General features: G+C 34.2%; 3 protein-coding genes across 3 annotated transcripts; 2 read left to right on the top strand and 1 right to left on the bottom strand.

Annotated features, from left to right (window-relative positions):
* Positions 1-8,197: 8,197 nt before the first annotated feature.
* LOTGIDRAFT_173734 (hypothetical protein) lies at positions 8,198-11,147 on the top strand (the record flags this gene model as incomplete). The annotated part of the gene is made up of 2 exons (XM_009051502.1): positions 8,198-8,313; positions 10,328-11,147. The coding sequence occupies 2 exons, from the start codon at positions 8,198-8,200 to the stop codon at positions 11,145-11,147; spliced, it is 936 nt and encodes a 311-aa protein (XP_009049750.1).
* A 6,577-nt stretch (positions 11,148-17,724) lies between these two features.
* Positions 17,725-20,130, top strand: LOTGIDRAFT_173733 (hypothetical protein; the record flags this gene model as incomplete). The annotated part of the gene is made up of 2 exons (XM_009051501.1): positions 17,725-18,097; positions 18,578-20,130. 2 exons carry the CDS (start codon positions 17,725-17,727, stop codon positions 20,128-20,130), a joined length of 1,926 nt encoding a protein of 641 aa, XP_009049749.1.
* A 1,430-nt stretch (positions 20,131-21,560) lies between these two features.
* On the bottom strand, positions 21,561-24,340 carry LOTGIDRAFT_226261 (hypothetical protein; the record flags this gene model as incomplete). Its single annotated transcript, XM_009051500.1, has 3 exons — positions 21,561-21,848; positions 22,540-22,730; positions 23,674-24,340. The coding sequence occupies 3 exons, from the start codon at positions 24,338-24,340 to the stop codon at positions 21,567-21,569; spliced, it is 1,140 nt and encodes a 379-aa protein (XP_009049748.1). The 3' UTR covers positions 21,561-21,566.
* Between the last annotated feature and the right edge of the window lie 760 nt (positions 24,341-25,100).

Here is a 25,100-nt window from a genome sequence, read left to right as displayed (position 1 = left end):
TTTTGAGTGAACAATTTCAAGTTTCCCCAAACTGACAAGAATAATGTTTTGAAGTATTTAAAGGAGCATATTGCTTTTTTGTAAAAGATTTTCAGTATCAAAAACGTAAGTTATACCTGAAAATATTTCTAAAGTAGATTATTTATATCTATGTATCTACAAACTGAATTTGTTTTAAAAGGGTTAATCAAAACTTGAGAGTACTAAGGGCTACTTAGAACAGGGTCTATAATATCAAACGATATGCTTCATTTTAAATTAACAATTTAACCAAGTCTCGTCAAAATCCATCAAGAATTGTGTCTTCTGAAGTGTTTACGAGGTATAATTGAACCTGTTTTCCATAGCCTACAAGAATTGTGCCTGTTAGACTGTCGACGAACTAAACAATTGAACACGTTTCCACGAATAAGGGCGATAACAAATTTGATATTAAAAAGTTTTCCCCCCACAGCCAACAAGAATTGTGCCTTTATACTGTTGAACTAAATTGACACGTTTCAAGAATTACGGCAATAACTCATTTACAATTAAACAGTTTTTTTAAGGTTGGGATATAAAGAGCAGTTTCAATCAGTTTTGTCAAATTCCATCAAGAATTGTGCTTTCCGTAGTATTCAAGATTTAAAAATGGAATCCATTTAGAAGTAAAAGGGTGCTAATATCAAACGATATAATTCATTTGTTTTGTATGTCGAAATATATATCGCTCAAATTTGTGAAATGTGGAAAATCTAAATAACAGTGTCGTATTTTAACGTCAAAACTATTTACTTCAAGTTCGTTATGCTTTTTGGGAGTAATTAGAAGTAAAATAAACAATTAATTGCAGAGAAATTTGTCTCCTATGCATTCTAGAGGTTTCAAGTAAAATGTTGAGCTATTACAAAGCCAATAAACACCGAACTAGGTTAAGCGACTTGATTAACAATTACTACACCCCGTTCTTTTAAAACAATTCAAGTTTGATCCAGATACATAGGTGTAAATAGCATATTTTAGAAATATTATCATGTATAATTTACGCCTATTTTGATAATGAAACTTCCAATACTGCCCCTTGAGAGCTTGCTTATCACAAGTTTGACTGTAGTTTGGTTTTTGTACGTAAAGTAAACTACGGATTTTGATGGCATTTAGAATGCTTTTTGACTAGAAATTTTAATAAAAGTTTTAAGTACATTTTGTTAAAAAATTTCATTATATTGCTCAATATAAGGTTTCAATTTCTAGTAGAATTTCACCAAAATTGGAACAGTTATTGAAACGCACACCAAAGACAAAAGGAATTAAGAATATTAATGTTATAGATTTTATGAGTTGGGCTACTTTTTTTTATTTCAATTCAATTCATATTCAAAATTATATTTCCTTCAAAAATAACTCCATCTAGGAAATTAACATTTTATTTCTATCTATGTCTTTCCTACATATTATGATAGAGTAAAGGAAAAAGACTTGTCGTCATTTTAACATTCAAACGCGGATAATTCTGTACACACATGCATTTGAAGGCTCAAATTGCCAAGGTGATCTGTAAACACTATTTCTGATTAGCTTATCTAAAAAAAAATCCCATTTCTGGGACTAAGGTATTATTGGTCAAACGGATGGTGAATCGGTCCCTGTAAATCAACTTTTAGCTTTATGGTTTAGTGTTAAAATCGTACAACTTTATGTATTCAGAGATCTACTGTAATAGTTATTATGGCATGTGCATACCTAAGTTTGAAATACCCCTTTTAGATTCCACATTACAACTATCTGACTGATGTAGTTTCTACATTGTGTCAATAAGATTTATATGATTTGAAATATCAACTTGAAAATAGTACTATAATTCGTATTGTCCAAACACTAAGATTTCAGAAGCACGCTTTAGCATCTTTTAATTTCGAAATTTTATTTTACAGATGGTTCATTTTTATCACCAATTCTTGGAAAGCAAAAATGTGATCTCAAACGAAAAATTATCGAACATTATGTTTTTGAATGTACATTAGGATTTTTCAACGTCCGTTTTCCCCGTTTACATGGAAATAAGTGTATAGTTTTTTTGGTTGGAACAAAATGAGGCAACATGTTCTACCAGCTGTGCACATTGAAGATCCTTCAACAGTTCAACATAAAAATTAGGGTGAGTGGTCTAATGCCATAGGCATTTCTTTCTTCATTAGCCAATTCAGGAGTATTTTTATTGACATAATAGAATTACAAATAAAAAAAATAATTTTGGGGTTTTGATTTTTAATCGACAATCCATCTTCAGAATATCTAACTCAACTTACCAAAAATGGGTGGAGGCATCACTTGATTTTCCTCTTCATCTGTAATCTTCATCTGTAATCTTCATCTGTAATCTTCATCTGTGGGCGCGCCTGCTTCTTCTGTTCTTCATCTGTGAATAGGAGGATCTGTAGAATCATACAGGCCATGACCTCAGATCACCCCTAGTGTGGCAGTGCTATTGCAGGTAGGTAAATTACCAGACGATTTACCCTTTCTAACCTGAAAATGGAAAAAGACTAGTTGCAATCTGTCACAAAAACCAACAATCGAACTGCATTCCCCATAAAAAGCAAATAACACCAGCCAAGTTTAAATAAAACCTTATGAAAACTAATCTATATAGTCTTTTTCAAATATCAACTGACAAGTATTAAATAATTTCTCTGATATTTTTGAAAATCTGTTTGATTCTGGAACCTTCTGGTGTATTTTTCTAATTTGAAAGACACATTAGTAATGATCAGTGATTAAAAAGACATTTTGACCACTAAAATAATCATCAGTAAAAAAATCAGTAACCACTTGAATACAATATTACTTGCTTGAGCACTAATACATGTATTAACTATTTAAGCCTTAAAAATTTAGTAACCTTTATAACATTTAAAATCATAAACCGTTTGAGCACTCGAAAATCATTTACTGTATGAGCATTAGAACATCAATTGATGACACTAAAAACTCAATAACCGTTTGAGCACTAACATCAGTAGCAGTTCGAACATTGAAAAATCAATAACTGTTTGAACATATAAGATCAGTAACCGTTTAAAGAAAATGCATTAATAATCAAAAAACAGTATCTATTTTAAATCTAAAAAATTAGTCGAAAGTTGAGCACCAGAAAATCGGTATCTGCTTGAACACTCATTTACAAAAAACATCAATAACAGAAGAATCAGTAAGTTACAGAGTTAGAATTGATGGATAAACAGACAGACATGGTCTACAAGAATGTGCTTTTTAATGAAGGTAATTTTGCATGGAAAGTGTTATTAACTAGCCTACATATCAAGGGATCTTTAACTTGCAAAGTTTGTGACACTATGAGTCACCATAAAATTTGAACAAAACGTCCAGAAAATGAAAGAAATGCCATGAAAAGCCATAACTCGATAGTTAAAATATGCTTAATTTGAAACTTACGTGATGAACTTCCATGCCACGCTCTTAGCACCTTTATTTCTTTATAATGAAGTTCGATCTGTACACACCTAAAATTATTGAAACATCATACATAATTTATTTCATCAAAAAAAAGCATAATTCGTTGAAACAGTGAACAATAAAAAGGTGTTAGATCAAGAAACGGGTGAAGTAACCATAATACAATGTCAAGCTATTACGACCTTCGGCTTATACCATGACTCAAAAAGCCGCCTTTCTTGTAAAACGGGATACAGTAGTTTGGTTGGATTATAAGCCTGGTTGTTTGGTAGAGTACGATCCAAACAAATCACTGCATTAACAAACCTCAATGATACAAGAAGGTGGCTATTGGAGTCAAAGTATAAGTTGAAGGTTCTAATTGCTTGACATTGTGAAGATGACCATAATACAGAATAATGTTATTTTCCAACTTCTTGAAGCAAACAGAACAGAATCACATAATCAATTTGCAAATCTTATTTTGGTTTCCATGTGCATTTCTAATAATAGTCTGAAACATGTTGACTTATTGCAATAAAGATTTTCCACTTAGCGAATTCAAAATATTTTGCCATTTGGAACCATTTTCCCACAATGTAGCCGAAAGCGGAAATCCTGTATCCCCCCACCCCCATAACAGCGTCTGTTTCCCCCCAACATGCAAATTGAGAATATTGAAGGCTCATCTTGATTTATAAAAGGTGAATGAGCCTTCTGGTAAATGTACCCTTGATCCTGCAAGCAGGGGGGTATCATTTCTAAATGACAGGAATAAAAGCCCGTTGGATCAAGGGTTATAAATGAAGTAGACTCGCACACCCTTAATAAATCAGAGACCCGGTAGAAGTCAACAAGTTTCTGACTATTATGAAATAATGACTCATAACTTACCTCCATTTGTTCCAAGAGAGGCTGGGTGGACATGATGATGGCCATGTACAACCTAGGTGGCCCTAACAAGGTAGCCCACAGGCTGCCACAACTAAACTATACACGAAACGAACCCAATGCACGAGAAAATTTTGCTCCTTGTGAACTACCTCCAAAAACCTAGGTTGCACACCATATCTAACTATACTGTCCGTAGCTGAAGACGAGCTACTTTACTTGGAACCCTGAAAAATAACAAAAACAATTGAATTTCTTTTACTGGTATTATGTATTTAATAAAAGCGATATGGTTATATATACTAGCTGATAAACTCAATTAATCCAATATGTATCCATTTTCAAATTTAAAACATAATGCTTGTTTCCGGAAGCAAAAGATCAACAATAGAAGATTAAACTTTGGTCACTTCAGGACATGACTTAAAATAATATCTGTAATAACTATTGTATCAAAGGTTACATGTCATCTTACTCATACACTCTTGATAAATCATAGGGATGTACTTACCTCAAAAGGGATGATATCCCAACCATTGGTGTATTAACTCAATAGTAAAGACCGCTATTGAGCCCCTGACCTGAAATGAGACAAAAATATCAAAATTAAAAGGAACCCTGTCTCAATTCAGAGTACATGTACCAGGGCAGAAGACAGTCAGAGACATATTTAGATATACATGTATTCAGCGTGTCGAAAATTTTTCATGGATATTCCCATTTCTGAACAAGGTTTCGACACTGGGGACATAATTTAACCTGAAGGCTAGACCGATTGCATTTTCCCTGGTAGAGAGGACACGGCCTTTCGTGATCGAGTAATCATTGTTGTAGAGCTCAAATTTAACAGAAAGAAGTTGTCGGACCGATGCATTAAATTGACTCACACTGCAGGAGAACATGTTAAAGTCAAATTCCCGGGGGAGGGGCTCCAAGCTACTGAAGTCCATAGGTCCCACTCATCTAGTTGAGCTACTGTCTATTTTCCCCTCAGGAGTACTAGAGTTTTGGTAACGCATATAAATAGCCCCCCCCCCCCCTTACACTCACATAAATTCATTTGTTTTCCATTCATTTTTACTTTGAAAATTCGTATTCTTATATCTTTTATTCAAATATTCAACGTTAGCTTTTCAAAAACAGGACAGTGGGGGCTGAATTATATTAAAACTTAAAAGGAATTTCAGATAATTTCAAAATGTCGACTTACCGGTTGCTATGTACAAAGCAAACTGCCTCTCAAGCGATAAAGCTCGGTGAGTAAATTTCACTAGTTAGGGCAGACTTTCTATTGTGTGATTATAACCTTCGACTTGATTACTACTCATCAGACCTTGTTTACTTTACATAGTCCGAAACATAGTGTTCCTAACTTGCCTTTGATAGATATATTTGAAGCAATAGGCACGCTTTCTAGCAGAATTTCTGTTACCGGTACTCGTGTTTTAACTAGTTAACTGTTTTAACCGTTTCTTATCAAGTTTACGGTGACATATTTTGTAAGAAGGAGCGAATCCAGGTATAGATGTGTTTCTAACCGGGACTTTGTCACATGAAAGCGTTCGTGCATCAGGGGCAGTTTTGCCACTCGTTTGACCAATTGTGCTTTAGTCTCAGAAACGGGACTATCGGTTTGAATCCATATATTATTTGTAATATTTGTTTTTATCGATTTTGTTTTCAGACACTTGTAGTCCCGAACGATCAGCCTCTAATGTTAGATCAACAAGAATCACGTGATCACGTAACATTAACAATACTAGCCTAGTTCCGGCAAACTATGCCGCCATTCATCAACGTGAATGAATTGTTGCATGCAGATCTTTAACAGTAGACCGTTTCCGTAAAACCGAATAGATAGCTGTATATGTTGCGCTTACAAAACTTTCACGGTGGACGGCGTGTCATAAAGCTAATCTGTGGATAGAGAAACTCCAGGACCTATCCCATTCCCGCTATCATGGTCATAAACCTTGTTTACTTGTGAATTGGGGGGTCAAGTAGTGCAAGGGGTTAAAATTTTCACAGATTATAATAATCAAGACAAAGACACTCATGGACTGAAATACGTCACAGGATGGCTATTTATTTTATCCATGTTATTTGATAAGCGGCTGGGAAATTTGTCACCCGTTTACTATCAACAATATCTTATTGCAATAATTGTGGGTATTAAGGTCGAATTTCCATTAAGTCAAATTTGTTTATTTTGTCAGTTAGTATAGGCTGCAACCGTATGACCAAAAGCATATTTTGTCAAGTAAGTCAATATATCGTTTCCGTCGAGAAAATCACCGAGAAAAAGTTGGACTTTATTGACACTAATGTATGAAAAATTACGAAATATAGATATTTTCGACATAGGTTGAGTTATTACCGTTGGATTACCGTTTGAAATCTAAGCGATATAGTTCGTGCTGTGCACGTTAAAAATCCCTCCGAAAACTAGCAGGCAAAATTTTTCTCATTGCACGTTTTCATTAGTCTGATCGGGTGCAGAAAAACTAGGACGTAAAACTCTATTCGTTTCATTTGGGAACACTGACAAATGTATAAATGTAAAAAATTACAAATGATGTAAATACGATTTTATGCTAAGATAATCTTTCATAGTTTCATAAGACTGACGCAACGTCGTCTAATATTTCGGTTTTTTCAATTTTAAAGAATTACACCTTTTGATTACTCATACCTACGATGAATCCTGCAAAATTGATTCCGTCATTTACCTTTAGACAACCCTTTTCCAGTTACGGTGTGGGGTGGGGACTGTCAACTGACTCGAAAGATATACGACGAGTCACGCAGCAATTAAACCTTTCTGATACTAACAGCAGTGTTTCCTGTGTGTGTTTGTTTGTTTTTGTCTCATGGATAACTCCACGTGAAAATGTAATTGAAGGAGTATTTTTGGCCTTCACGTACTATTTCGTCAGCAAACAAATATTAAGGAAATTATCTTAATATCGGATATCGGAAAAACCTCAATGTTATAAACACACTTTTATCTATATATAAAATAATGTATGAAATATAATTATACATCAGCGTGTCTATTAAATACAAATTGTTTAAATAACTATCAAATAGCAAGGGCGTTAGTCATGTATAAGGGGTAACCCCTATTCTCTCAAAATGAATTATTCATCACAAATTCCCCTTTTCCACGAATTTTTGTAAAAATAAGATACATTCAACAAGTTTCATCAGACAGAAATTGGCTCTCAGTGATAGAACACCAACTGCTAACACCGTCATTACTACACCCTCATAGGTAGGTATTGTGTTTATAGTTCTTGTTTTACTTATTGCTTTGACTAATGAAGACGGACAACGAGGGAAATATTGCTGTTGCATTAGTCTGCCATCTTTTTTTTATCGTGCATACTACACAGTCTGTAGCAGGAGAGTCTGGGTTTAGAGATTGTAAAGAGGCTTTCTTAAATTGTATGTGTATCGGAAACACTGATAGCATTATTATAGCAGTTACAAAGTTAAGAAAGACGACTCGTCTTATCTTGAGACTCTTCCATATATATTTAAAGTACTTTTGAAGACTATTTACAAATATTCAAGACCCAAATTAGCCCCCGAAAATGGCGAATCTGTATCTTGAAGTAAAAGAAATTTGTGAATTGCTCAACAGCTTCATTCCGGATTAATCTCCCTAAACACCAGCAAAATACTGTAATGTAACGGCAAGATATAGGTTTCTTAAGAGATTGTTCGAATGACAAAACGTTTGATGCATGAGCTGTTTGATTCAGGAAATACCTACTTGAGATTTATCAAGTTAATTCCAATTATGAACCCCCATGTACTCTTTGTCCCCATTTATCATGTAAATATTATGAAGATTCCATTAACCACAATGACGTATTTAGACAAAATCAGTTTGATAAAGGGTAGTAAAGCTAAGATTATATTCTTAAAATCATCACATATTATAGTTGCTCATTGCTATATGGATGGTTATCGATGTAGAACGTAAGTTTTGTAGCGGCCTTTTACATTTTATGCATCGACATTTTTGGTGTGCAACTGTGCATATCGAGATACGAATACTTGTAATCCAGGGTTGAAAATTTCTGTCTGAACTCATACCTCGTCTAGGATATTCATTATCTTCAATGCTGTGTTTGATATGAAATTATTATGGTATATCCTATTAGAACAATGTAGATCCTACGAAAAATGGAAGTGGTGCAAATAGAATTGTCCCATTGTACATATTATACAACAGCTATAGAGAAATTTTAATTTTTAAAGACGAGGTATCTTAAATGATATATTTCTGATTATGCTTAAATTTGATTGAAATGAATTGAAGAAAATGCTACCTTTGAATTGTTCTTTTTATACGCCCACATGAAATGGTGGCGTATATTGGCGTCCGTCTGTAGGTCTGTCCACAATTGCTCGTAAACACTCTAGGAGGCACAATTCTTGACGGATTTTGACGAAACTTGGTATGAAAGTTTTTTTATCACCCAATGATGAACCCAGAAGAATCGAAAAATGTTTAGTATGAGTTATTGCCCTTGTTTTTTTAAACGCGTTCAATTTTTAGCTCGTAAACACTCTAAAGGGCGCAATTCTTGGCGGATCAACCTAGTGTGAGTGTTTACCAAAGGATAACCCTATCGAAATTCAGAAAAATCGAAAAAATATTTAGTATGAGTTATTGCCCTTGTTCTTGAAAATGCGTTCAATTTTTAGTTCGTCAACACTCTAGAAGGCACAATTCTGGATAGATTTTGACGAAACTGGGTGTTAGTGTTTGTTATCACCCAAGGATAAACCCTATTGAAAATCAGAAAAAAAAACTCTTAATATGATAGCCCCTGTTCTTGAAAAAGCGTTCAAGTTTTAGCCTTTAAAAACTCTAGAAGGCCCAATTCTTAACGGATTTTGACAAAACTTTGGTAAAATTTTTCAGTTTCGCCCCAAAAAGTTCCAAAGAAGTGTATGGCTGAAGGTTGAATATTTCATACTGGTAATTGTTACTGCACTGCCAAATATATTTATTTAAAATCAAAGTTGCCATTACAAGTTATCTTATTTTATGTTTTCAAGTCGTGAAACATAATATTGTGTATTTATTTATATAAAGGCTAAACTATATACTCTTACTCACGTTTCCGAACATTTTATTGGCTATAAACCATCACCTAATAGAAATCGGGGAAAACCCAAGATGGTTGATTTCACATTCAATTACCATAAACTTGTTGACTCATTAGTCCTTGACCTATAGACACTATTAAAATCATATCCGTAATTATCGTGTTTTTCTATGACGTGGAGATCATATTATATTTATTTTCAAAATTTTTAAAAATATTTCTTTTGTATTTATTTTTTTGTCAAATTCGCTTTGAGGCATTTGCCTATATTTAGGGTCCTGGAAAAAACATTTTGAGATTTTGAGTCATTGAGCTCAAACAGAACTATCACTATTTCGGACTACTCATTATGTATCAGTTTTATCCCGTAATTGCTTTTATCTCGTATATACGTAAGGATACGTATAATGTATCTCTGATAGCCAAATTCAGTCTGAAAAATACAGATCAAATATTCGCAAGACCAGCTGTGATCGTATCTTAAAATAACAATCACCAAGGCTTTGTATCAAATGAAATTTTGCTGAATTGATAACGCATGCTCTCATGTTTTCATCACCATCTAACAATATTATTGTAACGCGGATGTGTGTCATTGGCTAAAAATAGCACTACGAATAGGCAATACATACCCATGTGTATATTCAATCCAAATAATTATATATTTATATATTATGTATAGTCATGAGTCATTCATGCCAATTTTATTTAAATCAGTTCCCCGATATTGATAACCACTCAAGCAGAAGACCTAATGTGTATAGAAAGTGCACCTATCCGTTTATTCATTTGTTTATAAATGTATATTCATTTGTTCATTCATTTTTTCATTTATTCATTTATTTGCAGACAACCACCAAATAAAAAGCTTTCAGAATGAATAAAATTCGAAGTTTCCTCATGGGGAAAAGAGCAATTTTAAAAGCAGTAGATACCAATGTCAGGGCAAGCAAGTTGTACTTAGATGAAGATTCATATCAGGATGATGTATGGGGTGTTGATATACCAAGACTGGGGACACCACTCCTAGAGCAGACGAAGAAAAAATCACTATTTCCATCTAAACAATCACTGATGTCTTCAAGGGAATCCTTGTCCGATATGCTTTCGTCAAGCCCCACAAAGAAAAGGATGTCCCTGTTTTCTTCCAAAGAGTCGTTGATGTCCTCCAAAGAATCACTGTCAAACCTTTCCACTTTATCAGGAGTAGCTTACAGACGACATCCAGATGACCAAGGTTCGAGATTTGGTCGACCTTATTCCGTAGGTACTAGTAAAGCCTGTTATGGTCGTTTCTCGATGTTGCAATTAGACGGTATTGTAGCAATCGACGAAGATGCTAAAGAAGTATCTATATCTCTGACCAATTTGGAAAGGATTGAAAGCATTCAAAAAAGGGCCTTTGAGATTGCCCATAAGCGCAGAAAGTTTCAAAGAAACAGGGAAAGCAAGAAACGTCCGTTGTCAGATGATGATTATGGATCCAGAAAAGCTAAAGTACATAGTATGATACAGCTGCCATCGGAAGATGCTCTGTTGGTAGAACTTTCCAAAGCTCCCATCGTTGTGACTAGAAAGTCGAGCATACAGAAAAAAAGTTGGGAGATCAGGCTTGAACGAAGACGGAAAATGAAGAAAAGAAGATCAGCGGGATACCAAACCGACGATATTTTTGTGGATGCAAATTATACATAAGCAAACTGTTTGTGCTTTTTTCTTCGACTTATTCCTTAAGTTGAAGGCATGTAAGTAATGTAGATTTTCATAATCATCTTTCTGATAATACAGCTGCAGTCGTAATCCCATTCCAATGGAGACCAGAGTCAATTTTCGGAGCTCGATGCCACACAACTTTACTTGTTTCAATTCCTAAAAATTTAACATTTGTCAACCTGTACGAATTTGTCAAGATGAATTGAACTTTTTGAATCAGCACATTGGCAGAAAAACAGTTATTCAAAAATGTTGGAATTAATGTGAGAAAATTTAATGAGATCATCGCAAGAGCGAAAAGTTAAAACAAATTGCTGACAATTGGAAAGCAAAAGAAGTCATATTTGGCTACAAATTTGACAATTCACTGCAGCTTAATCTGAACATGGTGCAAGAGGCCTCACAGTGGGCGGACTGTTTATTGTAGAACTTCATCTTGAAGCTGTTCCGCACTTTTTACAGTGAATAAAAGTGATATAATGAAAACTGTATCAAAAAGAATCAAGTTCCATTTACTCTAGTAGCGAAATCGAAATCAAAGAAAGTTAACTTCCCGTTTAAAAGTCGTTTATTCAATAACAGTATTATCTATGAATATAAATTTGTGTTCCACATAGCGAGATCGAAATCAAAATAAATCCATTTTTTCCATTTATTTATTTACAATTTAATTTATGAATTCCATTTATTTTAGTATATGAAAAAGCCATTTATTTAATTTAATTTATTTATTTAATCATGGTGATTATGAATTTAAATTTGTGTTCCGCATAACGAAATCTATTAAAGCCATTTATTTGTGTTTCACATTATGATTATTATTACATGGTTTGTGCACACTGTCTCGTCAAAGCTTTGTATATATATATATATATTAATATGCGTCATCGTTATTTCAAAATGTAACAAATTTCACTTTTTCAATGCCATGGTTTCACAAACTTTTGATATCAGTCTTCCAGAAATCAAAATTTTATTATATCAAAATGATAATTCATTAGAAACACCAATTAATCAAATAGCTTAACTTGACACTAAAAAACAAGGAAACCCATCTTTAACTGTGGCATCATGTTCTACGGTACGATATTATCCATATCTAGATAACATCGTACCCTTGCTAAAGTCATATAATTATTACTTAAAAGCTGTGGCATATGCCGGGTCGATTTCTGTGGTTGACTCTTGTAATGAATTTCGCAATTGTTCGCACTACAAGTGTTTACCAAAAGAAACTCTGTCCAATCCGATCTGTATTATGTAATTGAGTCATTTGCCGGTAGATTTCTTGGCTTGACTTTTGTAATGAATTTCGCAATTTTTCGCACAACAAGTGTTTACCAAAAGAAACTCTGTTCAATCCGATCTGTATTATATAATTGAGTCATTTGCCGGTCGATTTCTGTGGTTGACTCTTGTAATGATTTTCGAATTTTTTTCGCATTACAAGTGTTAACCAAAAGAAACTCTGTTCAATCAGATTACGTCATATGCCGGATACTCTGTTCATGTAACCATGTCATATACTAGTGTTTGGGTCAATCTTGAACGTTGTATGGATGTAGATAAATCTATGTGCCGCTAAATGTTTTTTTAACATAAATGTAACTTATACCCAATATATTATATTTGTAACCTACCTCGTCTATATGCATTCATATTTCAAGATATTGTTTCAAGATATAATTATATATTTTACAGTAAAAGTTATATAAAATAAAGATAGACTTATTTTTCATTTTGAGCCGAATATTGTATAGTCGTTACCTTACCAATTGACTCAACGGTGTGACATTGAAATACGAAGTTTTCTGTGAAAAAGAGAAGACGGTTCACCTGCGTTGCAATCTTAAAGATGGGTTCCCTCAAAATGCTATATATACTTATATTAATAGAAGGTAGAAGTGTTCTAATGACTTGGAAAAATACCAGTTTGTCTCACATGTCGATAATTAATTAATAATTTGCTAAATTAGAAGAGAATTACCAGCAGAATTCCAATGAGTGACCGATCAAAAAAAGTCAAAAAGTCTTTTTTTGTTTATCCAGACTGTACATGGACATTTATGCAATATAAGAAAATAATGATATGATAAAGAATACATGCTAATTCATTAGAAACACCAATTAATCAAATAGTTTGCTTAATTTGACACTAAAAAATAAGGAAACCCATCTGTAATGAAATTATAATCAAAGAGTGTCATGTAGGACCCGTTTGTTGATAATAATTATGAAACTGAAAGTAGTGTCACTGTTATCAATAATAGGACATAAGCCATATTTACATAATATATTGACCTAGTGTACTTTAGTCTCAAAACATGTATAATGTAGAAATATGGCTTACATGCCAATTTGATGCGCTAATAGTTCGGAAAGCGAAGTTAAGTTCTGCGTCATAATTATGATAAAATATGAAGGATTCATAACTGTGTGCATGAACGCAAATAAATAAAACGATTGCTATCATCACAGATCCCCTTTCATCAATAGACCCTACCAGATAAGTGATGTTTAACCTAAGTATTAATATAATATACCACGACTATCTGACTAACAGTTATGATATTTACTTATTATCGTGATATAATTATATGCGATGTAAGGGCGTATGCTGATCATTTATATGTACAACATAGCAGGACATGACAATCTTGTCCAAATCGCATGACTGTGTGAGCAGGATTTATCGTATCAAAAACAGACAAAACGTAGTTCAAAGCCTTCGAATCACATTACATGAAGGCTTAGTTGAAATATTATAGCTATTTTTTTTTAAATTCGACTTATTAAGTCGAGGTAGAGAAATTTTACTTTCTATTTCTATGTAAGTATTTTCTATATATTAAGGCTGTGTATCAAGAAAAGATGAGTCATCATTTTAACTTTCAAACGCCGGATAATATTCTGGACACACATGGATTCGAAGGCTCAAATTTCGACAGTAAAAATTCCCGTTTCTAAGTAACGATTGGCCAAGCGAATGAGGAATCGTCCCAGAGCATGCTCTCTTCTATGATAACACCTGCGACTGGGTTTGTAGACAACTCATCCCTTTCACAAACTAACAAATTTCCCCATGTATACACAAAACGTTAGGTCGTATCTTACAAAAGAAATCAAAATCTTAGCAATTTTCTCATTCACGGTAGACTTGAACCATTCAACCTTCAACGACAGTGACACAACTATCATAGCGACCGCTACGAAGGCCCCAACCCATGAAAAATGCAGGAGAGCATAATGTTTTTAAAAAATTCCCTGGGTAAGGACCTCAGCCAACATAAGTCCACGGGCACCAACTTATCTAGTTCAACGACTGCCATTTTGCTGGGAGACATAATAGCTCACCATATGTATTTAAATATACTTTATGTTAAACCTACAATACAATACACTACCTTTCTATTCATAATTTTACCTGACCTAAATAGTCTAAGCCCCTTTCTAATGATTGATTCACTTGAGTTAATTTTGTCATTCATTCAAACAGGAAGCAATAATTTAAAACTTGTTGACGCAAATGATATTGATACCTATTAGACTGCATTGCTTATGGTGTGAGACAAGATGCTATACTAAGAGCACTGCATTTAATTGTGTGAAGCAATGACGGTGTGACAGAAAAAAATTATTGAAGGTACGTTATTGTATTAATTTTCAAGTTGTAAAAATGATCAATTCAACTCAAAAACTGGGTATCGGAGATCAGTGTTGAAGATAAGGTCAATATGAACTTTTTAACTGATATACACTCCTTTTTCTAAATATTGCTTAATTCAAAGAGATGGTTCTCAATTGGATAGGTTTCGGTATTAAAATTTACGCTTGGGTGGGGTCATTAACTATTTTGTGCTATAAATTATACCTATCACCTTAAAGCTATATCGAATAAAAAATATTTATGAAAAAGTGACGATAGACATCACCACAGCTAAGTCCTTTACGGCTAAAAGCAAACACTCCTGAATTATAATAGTAGTAACGTGATGTATATGTGAGAGTCAACAAAACGAGAAACGTTCTAGTGACGGAAACCGCCATATCATATACGGTGAAATGAATTTTCGTCGGCCCTCTCTTTGCTCGACCAACTGAAAATTTTTAAGAACTAATACAGCATACCATTCCGATTGTTGGAGTTCGTGGACACTTAACTCTTTATCTAGCAGGCTACTAATATATATCAACGGGGTCATAAAGTAACCCTACTGGGGGAGGTTACAGTGACGGCGCCTGGAGGGGAACAGGAGGGGTAGGTTGGTTCTTGCTTTCCTAGAAAAATGGTTTGTACCCCAAATTGTATCCCCACTTTATTTATAATTTTTTTAAAAATAACCTTTTTATACGTTTTTGCCCCAAAATATGTGTGGGAAGGACCAAATTATTTAAATTTTTCGAAGATTTTCGTGGGTAAAATCTCTCTGACGCTCCATGAGAGGCTTGCGACTATGACGCCTCCACAGAGTTGCTAAATTTTGAATTCAACCTCGACAATTGTCCTCTAATTGAATCAGTCTGCCCCCTATTCGTACCTCCAGTCTCTGGAGGATGGCGCCGCCGCTGGGTGATAAAAACTTATTGGAGAAAGACCATCTAAAACATAAATACAAGTTTAAGCTCAGCTCCATGTCATTTTTCAATAACAAAGTCTATAATATAAATAAAATATAACGTAACAATGTAGCACAGTTTATAACAAATTCAAGTAGATTCAGAGAAGAATATAGCGTTATAATTTACAACGTTTTCAATAATGACAATTTTGCATATTGCCGATTTTATAAAACCTAGGAAGTGATAACAAGACTAGTGATAAAAAAAAGACTTCGTGACGTGCTGAAATATCACTTATTATTACTATAATATATAACATTGCTGAATAAAATTATGTTTAATGGTTTTCCTCCTAAGTAAATCGATGTGAGGAAACAAATTATATTCGTTCATTCAGATAATGATAAATTAAATATGTTGTAACTTAATTCGTACCGTAACTGGCAGTGTTATTCGAGATAAGGGGTTCGAGAATAACGATTCAAGCAAGAATCATTCTGGGATTGGTGAATCGCGAAAAAAGAATGAAGAGCAAGCCGGGGTTTGGGGATTAACAATTCCCTAATACGAGCCAACAAAATGTCTTTTCGGAACGCATGTATAATGGAACAGCAAGATATTTGATGTTGCGTAAAGAAAATGCCACGAAGTGATCTCAAATATCGAGGCTACTAAAAAGCTTAAATATTTCAAACAGACAATTTCTTCCAATAGAGCTCAATTCGCACCACATTTTAGAATCAAACCACGACAACCGTTAGTTTCAGGTCGTCATTAACATTTTCAAAGACATGATATCGAGCTTATAACTGTCTGAAGATTACCACAAATGGTTAGACTAAATACCTATAATATTTTGAATATTAATTTGGCTATATATGTGTCCTGTAATGTAAAAATATTATAGCCATTAAAAGAACTACCCAGTTCTGGCGACGAGCGAAATTACACCTATAGCCCCAAAATCAGGTTTGAGGTTTGGGAAGTGGTTAGATTTTTCGGGCTAGATCTATCCGTGACGAAATCACACCCATTATTCGGTCTGAGGAACTATGGTTGGCTCAGATTTGTCGGGCTAAATCTACCAGTGACGAAATCACATCCATCATTGGGTCTGAGGAACTATGGTTTGCTCAGATTTGTCGGGCTAAATCTACCAGTGACGAAATCACATCTATTATTGGGTCTGAAGAACTATGGTTGACTCAGATTTGTCGGGCTAAATCTACCCGTGACGAAATCACATCCATATATTGGGCTTGAGGAACTGGGTTGTCTCAGATTTGTCGGACTAGGTCTACCTGTGACGAAATCACATCCATTATTGGGTCTGGGGAATATGGTTGGCTCAGATTTGTCGGACTAGATCTACCCGTGACGAAATTTTATCCATTATTGGGTTTGAGGAACTTGGGAGGGTCAGATTTGTCGGACTTGCTCTACCCGTGGTGAAATAAAACCTATACATCGTGGCTAAGGAACTGGGGAGGGCAAGATTTATCTGGTTTGAGTAAAGTGTACGTTACGTAGAATTACTAAATAGTCCTCCGAAGGGCTCGCAAAGTGACAGTGGTGAGTTCGTTTGAAAAAACAACATTCATAAAATAACTTTATCTAGGAGTATAGCATATTTGTTATCTTTGATATCTATTTTCAGCTTGTGACTTTTCTGATAAAGTCAAGAACTGAATGGCGGACATGAATGGTACCAAAGATTAGATCAAACGACGAAATTGATGAAATCATTTCCGATTGCACCACTTCATTGGGAAGGATGTAAACAATATCCTCTTTAGTTTCGTAACGAATGTTTTGATTGGAGTTGTATAAGGATTTTTAGATGTTTGAGGTCTGACTAATTTACGTTTCATTTTGGCACTTGACTGTGCTGAGTAGATTTTACATTTTACTTAAAAGTGAACATGGAAAGTGTTTAGTGTTCGAAACAAAATCATCAGGAACTTACTCCGATTCTTTAGATACTTTTATATACTGATATATGCGGGAAAATTCTGCTGGAAAATTCTACTTTCATCAGTTACCTGATCATACTCTTATTATGGCAAAGAAGAAGGACGTAAAGGAACTAGAGTTGGGAGCCTGCATCGCCAAACCCAATCTTCAATGGGAGGCAGGTATATACACCATGAGAAAGCTTCTGGAGAGTTTTCAGTTGCCACGTGTGATAAGATGTGACTCCAGTCATTTTGATTTGCCCACTGACAGTAAAAGCTTTAATATGGCTCAACCAATGTTATTGTACCGTCAAAGGTCTGTCAGAAAACTTGTGGCGAGTAACCTGAATTATGATAAATCAAAAGGAAAATACGTAGTAATTGGTGACCCGCTTTTGATCCCTGAAGATTACAAAGGTAAGTTTTCAGTCTTAATGGCATAGTGCCAACCATCTCCCTGCCCGTGTCAGGCTATAAGGATATCTCCTTGAAGGTCGAACTGTGTGAACGACAATACTTCCTTCTAACACTGGGTTGGAACACTGTCTTATTATGGCAGTGGAGTAGCTCAGTCGGAAGCGAGTTGGATTGACATCTGCTAGGCGATTAGGTGCCGTGGGTTCGAATCCTCCTCAATGTAACAAAAATTCTGATGCCTCTGCCAGTGCTTTCGAGAGTCGGTCCCCCCTAATACCTAGTATCGAGCTATGTAATAGATCTTATTGTGTATGTATTTTGTCATCAATCGTAAAATTGTATTGTACTATTCAAATTTGTGACTTCACCAACGTCATAATTTTTCTAGATATTATTCAAGGTTGGTCAAACTTAAGATTAAGCTTCATCTGAACAAAATCATAATATTTAGATCATTTAGATGACTCGTTTATTTTTCAGGATGGTTTGCACACTTTGGAGACCCTAATACTATTACAGACGATCCGGCTATACCGGTTTATACCACCGTTAAAAACACGGCAGCCAGTGGAGCTACGAAATTTTTGATTGGTGGTACAGAAAAAATTGTTGGTCTTCAAATGCCATCCAGTAAAACATCAGAAAGACCAGACAGCAGATCTGTATTTCCCGGCGATGTATTTAAGGTATCCGGAACGTACGTAGCTACCACTAAATACACCAAGAAAAGAGCTTTTAAAGACAAAATTTTAAGCAGAGAAGAACAGTTTTTATTGTGTATTGACGAGGGTGATAGAGAAGTGTTACTACCCTTTGAGGCAAAGGGTCAATTTCATATCCTAACTTCATCTAAAGACAATGTCAAAGTGCCCGTGGTGCAACTTCATAAGATCAAGCAATTTCCTTGCGTTCTAAAGCTTGTTTATGGTCGCGGTCCATCAACACCATGTTCTTTTACAGGGACCTTACTGTTTTCTGCTACATTTATGGAAGAATCTGTAGTGTCATCAACGGTGTTCAATGTGAAAAATATCTTATTAGAGATCCCCGTGGAAACCGTATTGAAATACAACGTTGCCAAAAATAACCAAGAACTCATACAAAATAGGGGCTATAAAGAAGCAATGGTGCTGTATAAAGAAAGGGCTGAACTATACATGAGGCAGATAAAAGTGTCCATTGTTATGCCAGATACACTTGATGATGTTTCCCTATACTCGGGACCGGAACACAGAGCCCCTTTACCACCGACCAGAATCCGAAAAACTAGTACACCCGTTCGTCAAAGTGCTTACGAACAACATTGGCTCCCTAAAACGAAATCGACGACTCATTTAGAACTGTTATCACAGAAGGTTCCCATCCAATCAAACTCGAATGTGACTCTCTGTTTTGGTAATAGTTCTTTTAAAATTCCCGTGGACCACCGAGGAACTATAAAAGTGCAAAAAACATACAGAGGTCGCCCTAATCAGTATTCAGTAACTCAAATGTTTTCTTCTCCACAGCATGATGTTCCGAATATATCTCCTTCTTCTCCGAGGTCGAGCTCTCCTGGTTTAGGGCGCACAGATTCGAGCTCTAGCGTTGAGGTCGTTTATGAGAACGTAACTTTGTTAAGAAGAGTTGTGAAAGATGAAATACCCGATCTCCCTCCACCCGTTCCGTCTCGCGCTCCGATGTATCGCATGAGCACAGAAGAATTCAACACAAGTGCATTTGATAACCTTCAACTAGGAGCTACAGCATTTTCGACATCCATTGATACTCAGAGTGTAGCTGACTCTGGAGTTGGTGGTGAGGATTTCCAGAGTTCTGAACTTGCTGCTCAATCTGTTAATGACGTACAAGTAATTCTAAGACAATATGGTATTAAAGAGGATACTCTGTCAATCATGAGGGCCCAAAAACTGGATGGAAAAGCACTATCTAAAATGGACCTCGGTTCTTTACAAAAGGCCTTTCCTAGCGTAAAAAAACTTGAAATCAGAAAGATAGCATTGTTTATTGAATCTAGAGGACAAATGCTCTAAAAATCCTGAATGCCATTTTGTATTCTATTTTCACAAAAAAAAAATTATAAATTGTATTATCCACAAGGCCAAAACGTAACTACAAGCATGTTGTATTTTATATTGTTGTAACTATTAAGTATAAACATGCTACATTCTATGTTAAGGTAACAACTACCATCAGTATTTAATGTTACTTCAACTATCAATGTGTGGTATTTAATGTTAATTCAACTATCAATGTGTTGTATTTGATGTTGATGTAACATTTATGTTATTGTAGCTATAACAATATTGTATTTTATTGTGTTATAAGTTACATGCTTTATTTCATGTTATTGCATCATGTTGTATTTTATGTGTCTGAAATTGAAAGCATGCTGTATTATAGTTTAATATAACTATAAACATGTTGTATTTTATGTCTCTGTAGTTACAAACATGCGGTAATAAAGTCTAATGTAGCAATAACCATGTTGTATTTTATGTTTCTGCAATTATAATTTACTGTATTATATTTAATGTTTATATATAGATGAACAAATTCTATATTTATTAAGTTATATTTTATGTTTATGTAACTATAACCATTTTGAATTTTATGTTTATATAAATATAAATATGTGGTATTTTATAAACATGTTGTATTTTATGTTAACTATGATCATATGTTATATTTATTTAGTTATATTGCATGTTTATGTAAATATAAACATGTATTTTTTATTATGTTAACTTTAAATATATTATATATTTCCAAAGTTATATTTTATGTTTATATAGATATAAACAGGTGGTATTTTATGTTTATATAAATATAAACATGTGGTATTTTATATTTATATTAACATGTAGTATTTTATGTTTATATAAATATAACCATGTTGTATTTTATATTATGTTAACTGTAAATATATCATATATTTCTCAAGTTATATTTTATGTTTATATAAATATAAACATGTTGTATTTTATGTTATAAATATAAACATGTTGTATTTTATGTTTATATAAATATAACCATGTGGTATTTTATGTTTATATAAATATAACCATGTGGTATTTTATGTTAACTTAACTATAATCATATTGTATATAGTTATTAATAAAGTTATATTTTATGTTTCTTGAATTGAAAAACATCGAATCAAAGAAATGAAATGGTTTTACATTCTACTCCTCTGCACCTAATTGGGTTAATGAAGACAGGCAACTCCATGGAGAGGTCAATGAGGGAATTTTGCCAGGACAGTGACATTAGTCTACTCTTTTTCGATTTCCAACTGTCGAGGGATCTTTAACGTGCACAGTCTGTAGCACACAGGGCATCAATTTATTGTCCAATCTAGACGACTAGAAGCTTTTTCCATGTCTGCCCCCAGCCCTGGACCTTCAGGTTAGTGAGCAAGGTCTAACTCATTGAACCACTGGGGATCAATCAAAACAAAACAAAAATTTTAAGTTTTATTATCAGATTTTGAAGCACGATCTTCTTCAACAATCAATTGTTTTTCCATTTCTTTATCTTCTTTAATAAACTTCTCCTGAATATCTGGTGGTATTTCCACGTTTTGTAAATTCTCCATTCCTTCATCAGGCTCATCGCCGATCAATACATCAATAACATTGTGAATAGCTAAATTGTTTTTTCTATCAGGTTCCCATTTATGGTATTCTCTCATTATAACATAGGCATTCTTCTTTTCAAACGTCTCTCGCCCAAATTTGGTAGCAAGAAGCTGCAAAAAAAAAAAACATAAAACATATTATATATTGTATATGACTGAAGTAAGCTTATATATATATTTATATAATTCAGGACCACAAGGATTGACAAATGGGTTAAAAGTTTAAAATTTTCTTCAGTTGAAGACCTAGAGAGCAACAATAACAAAATATTTTTACTGATAGGCTATAGCATTTTTGCATTTTCATTCATTCAAGTTTTATGAAAATCAGTTGAAAACTTAAAAGAGCTAACTGCAAATAGGACTGTTTTGGCCTTCTGGGCCTCATCAGTGCAGTGCAGAGCTGATCCTGGAGTTGAGGTTTGGCTATATAGCCGCCTCAGATGACCCTGCATATGTGGTATCATGGCACTATGCCAGAAAGCTCAAACTAGCAAGCTAGTGAGCTACGCATACAAGCTAACGACTATGGTACACTCCAGATAGAGTGCTCAACAAGGTTTGAACCAAGGAGCATATCTAACTATCTAATATTTAAAGAGCTATAGCATTTTCACAGTTATGGATCAATAGGGTTATCAAAGGGTTTGAATGTTCTCACTAAATGGCCATAGCATTTAATAACACTCATATTGAGATAATTATAGTGCCATTTAGAACTAGATCTTGGCTACTCACCTATGGTTCACTAACAGTACCAGTTTTAGTAAGTCAAGCTATAAAAAATATTTTTTGTATTCACCTGATTTAGAGTTTCTATCAGTAATAATCTAATATCTGCATCAGGTTCTCGAGTTTTATCTGGTGGTAGATACTGAAGATCATCTGGTAATTTCTCTGTATCTTCTTCATCAAATTCCTCTGGACCAGCCAATGGTAATAATAGACGTGGTAATATATCAACTTCATCACTCAATAACCATTCGTGATAACCTGAAGAATGAAATGATCATAATAATGATGTCTTTATCTTCCTAGGTTTGTAAACGTAAAGGCACAAATTTGCCATCCATTGGTCCAATTATACTTATGTATCAGAAACAGGATTTTTTTTAGCTTAGCTTATCAGTAATAGTGTCCACAGCTCACCGTCCAAATTTGAGCCTTCAATTTATCAGCGTTTGAGTGTTAAAATGATGACTCATCATTTCTTGCCATATAGAAAAGACATATCTGTGTAACAGTAGATAGAAATCGAAAGATAAATTTGATGACATAAACGGTTAGTTTTAGTGGAATTGCAGGAACCGCAGACGTTTGATCAAAAATTGGAATGTGCAAATTGATGCTATCATTGGTATTTAAAGATTTAAAAAACCTCTTTACAATGCCTTTTTAAAGAGGTAATCAAAACTGTTATTTGTATATTGTCATTCAAAAGGTCCAAAATATATGTTTCATCGGAAAAACCTAATTTCTATATTACTCTACATTTTATATGGGATTACCGGTACATAGAACAATGATTCATAAGAAAATGGAAGTTAATAATGTAGAAAATTTTACATTTATTTATAGGGTAGAAGAGTAAACTTTCTATGTTCAGGACACTTATATCATCAAGTTCACTATTTCAATTTTCAGTGGTTCCTGCAATTCTTACGTGAAAAGTGTCTTGTGATCAGAAAGGGCCTTATGTGATATAAGCAGATTTTGATATAGTGAAGTCAGCCATCATTTAGTTTACTTAGTACAGGAACCACAGATATCTGATTGAAAATTTGAATGGTGCAGACTTTATGCCATTAATGTCCCCGATTCAAAATTTAGAAAACCTCTTTACAATCCCTTTCAAATTGTGGAAAATCCTAATATTTCTTCTATCAGACCAGTTATATAGTCAAAAGTCAAATGATATTGAACCACCAGTACTTACTAGAGTCAAAGCAGCAGTTTCTGATTGCACCAACCACTCCACCTCTTCTAATGGCAGAGGCTGAATATTCTGTAAAGGGCAGTAAACGTTGTATTATACATCTGTCTTTATTTGTGATCTCTTTACGAATGTTAGGAACTTGCGTTAAATTCATCAAAACTGTACCCAAATAGTTCATTTTGGCTTTTTTATTATGTTCCAAGTCACAAAGAATTAAAACTAGTTTTTCAATGGTAATGTCATCACTTTCTGAAATTTCCTGGACTAGTTTTTCAGCACATTTATAAGAGCGAGTTAAATTGGAGATCAAACTAAGTACAACGTCTGCAGTCTCATTTTCAGGACTGATAGAAAATCGTAGCCATTTAATTCCATTGTTTGGAAATTTGTCCATGTTCATGAGTTTCCATGCTGTTGTTTCGTCCGTAGCCAAATTAGTTAAGGAAAAAAAAGCATCTTTAATAATTAAATCGTGTTCATCAGTGGTTAAAGATAAAATGCCTTCTAGGTAAACATTTCCCTGAGCAATAAATGATCGACCATCGAGAGTTCCTGTCATTCCAAGAAAATACTCCAATGCGATAGCTTTAACATCTGTTCTGGCAGTCTTGTTCAGAAATGGAAGTATTTCCTTCTCCAGGGTCTTTTTGGTTGGTTCATCCAACATCTTCAGAATTTACTAAAATAAACAAATACTGAAATTAATTTTTATTCTTAACCAAGTTAAAGTGGGGCCTCGTTTATCTGCACATTCCCGTTCCCGATAAAATTGTGTGATTCAACGAATTTCCTGATAGTTGAACCATGCCATTCCATAACTAGAGTTATGTCCCTTCCCATTAGGAAACCTGTCAAGGGTCACATACGCAACACGTGAAAGACATGACTGTGTTTACTGTAGGCCTATAGGACCAATACATCATGAACTATGAAGAATGATAAAACAACAATAAAACATTCATTAGAATTAGGATTTGCTTTACATAATCAAAAATTTCCGTATCTTTGTAGCGATAACGTTTGATGTGTTTCATAGCCATGATGGAATTCTAGAATTCTAGATCGATTTGGCCAATGTGATTTTAAATGCCTGTAGATCTAGGCTAATCATTTTAAATTACGTACTAGTACATGGATTGCTTATATATTGCAAGATAATCTAAGACTCTCAGTACAAAAATGTTGTCTGATATAGAAACAGATAAAGATATCAGGCCCAAACTTCCACTTCAATGAATAAGCAGAAACTAGGCATATAGCCTACTTAAATATTTCAGTCTGACCCATTTTCTCACATTCTTATTTCTCAAACACACTGAAAACAATCAACAGGGAGACTTACAAAATACTAACGATGGTCATAGATCAACAGTTTTATACAATATTCTATGACACCTTTAAAATACTCAATAAACAAAGAGTTAAAA

The sequence above is a fragment of the Lottia gigantea genome (assembly GCF_000327385.1).
Source record: "Lottia gigantea unplaced genomic scaffold LOTGIsca_169, whole genome shotgun sequence".
Taxonomy (NCBI): Eukaryota; Metazoa; Mollusca; class Gastropoda; family Lottiidae; genus Lottia; species Lottia gigantea.
The sequence above is the reverse complement of the archived record's forward strand: the minus strand, read 5'-3'. Positions and strand labels throughout refer to the sequence as shown.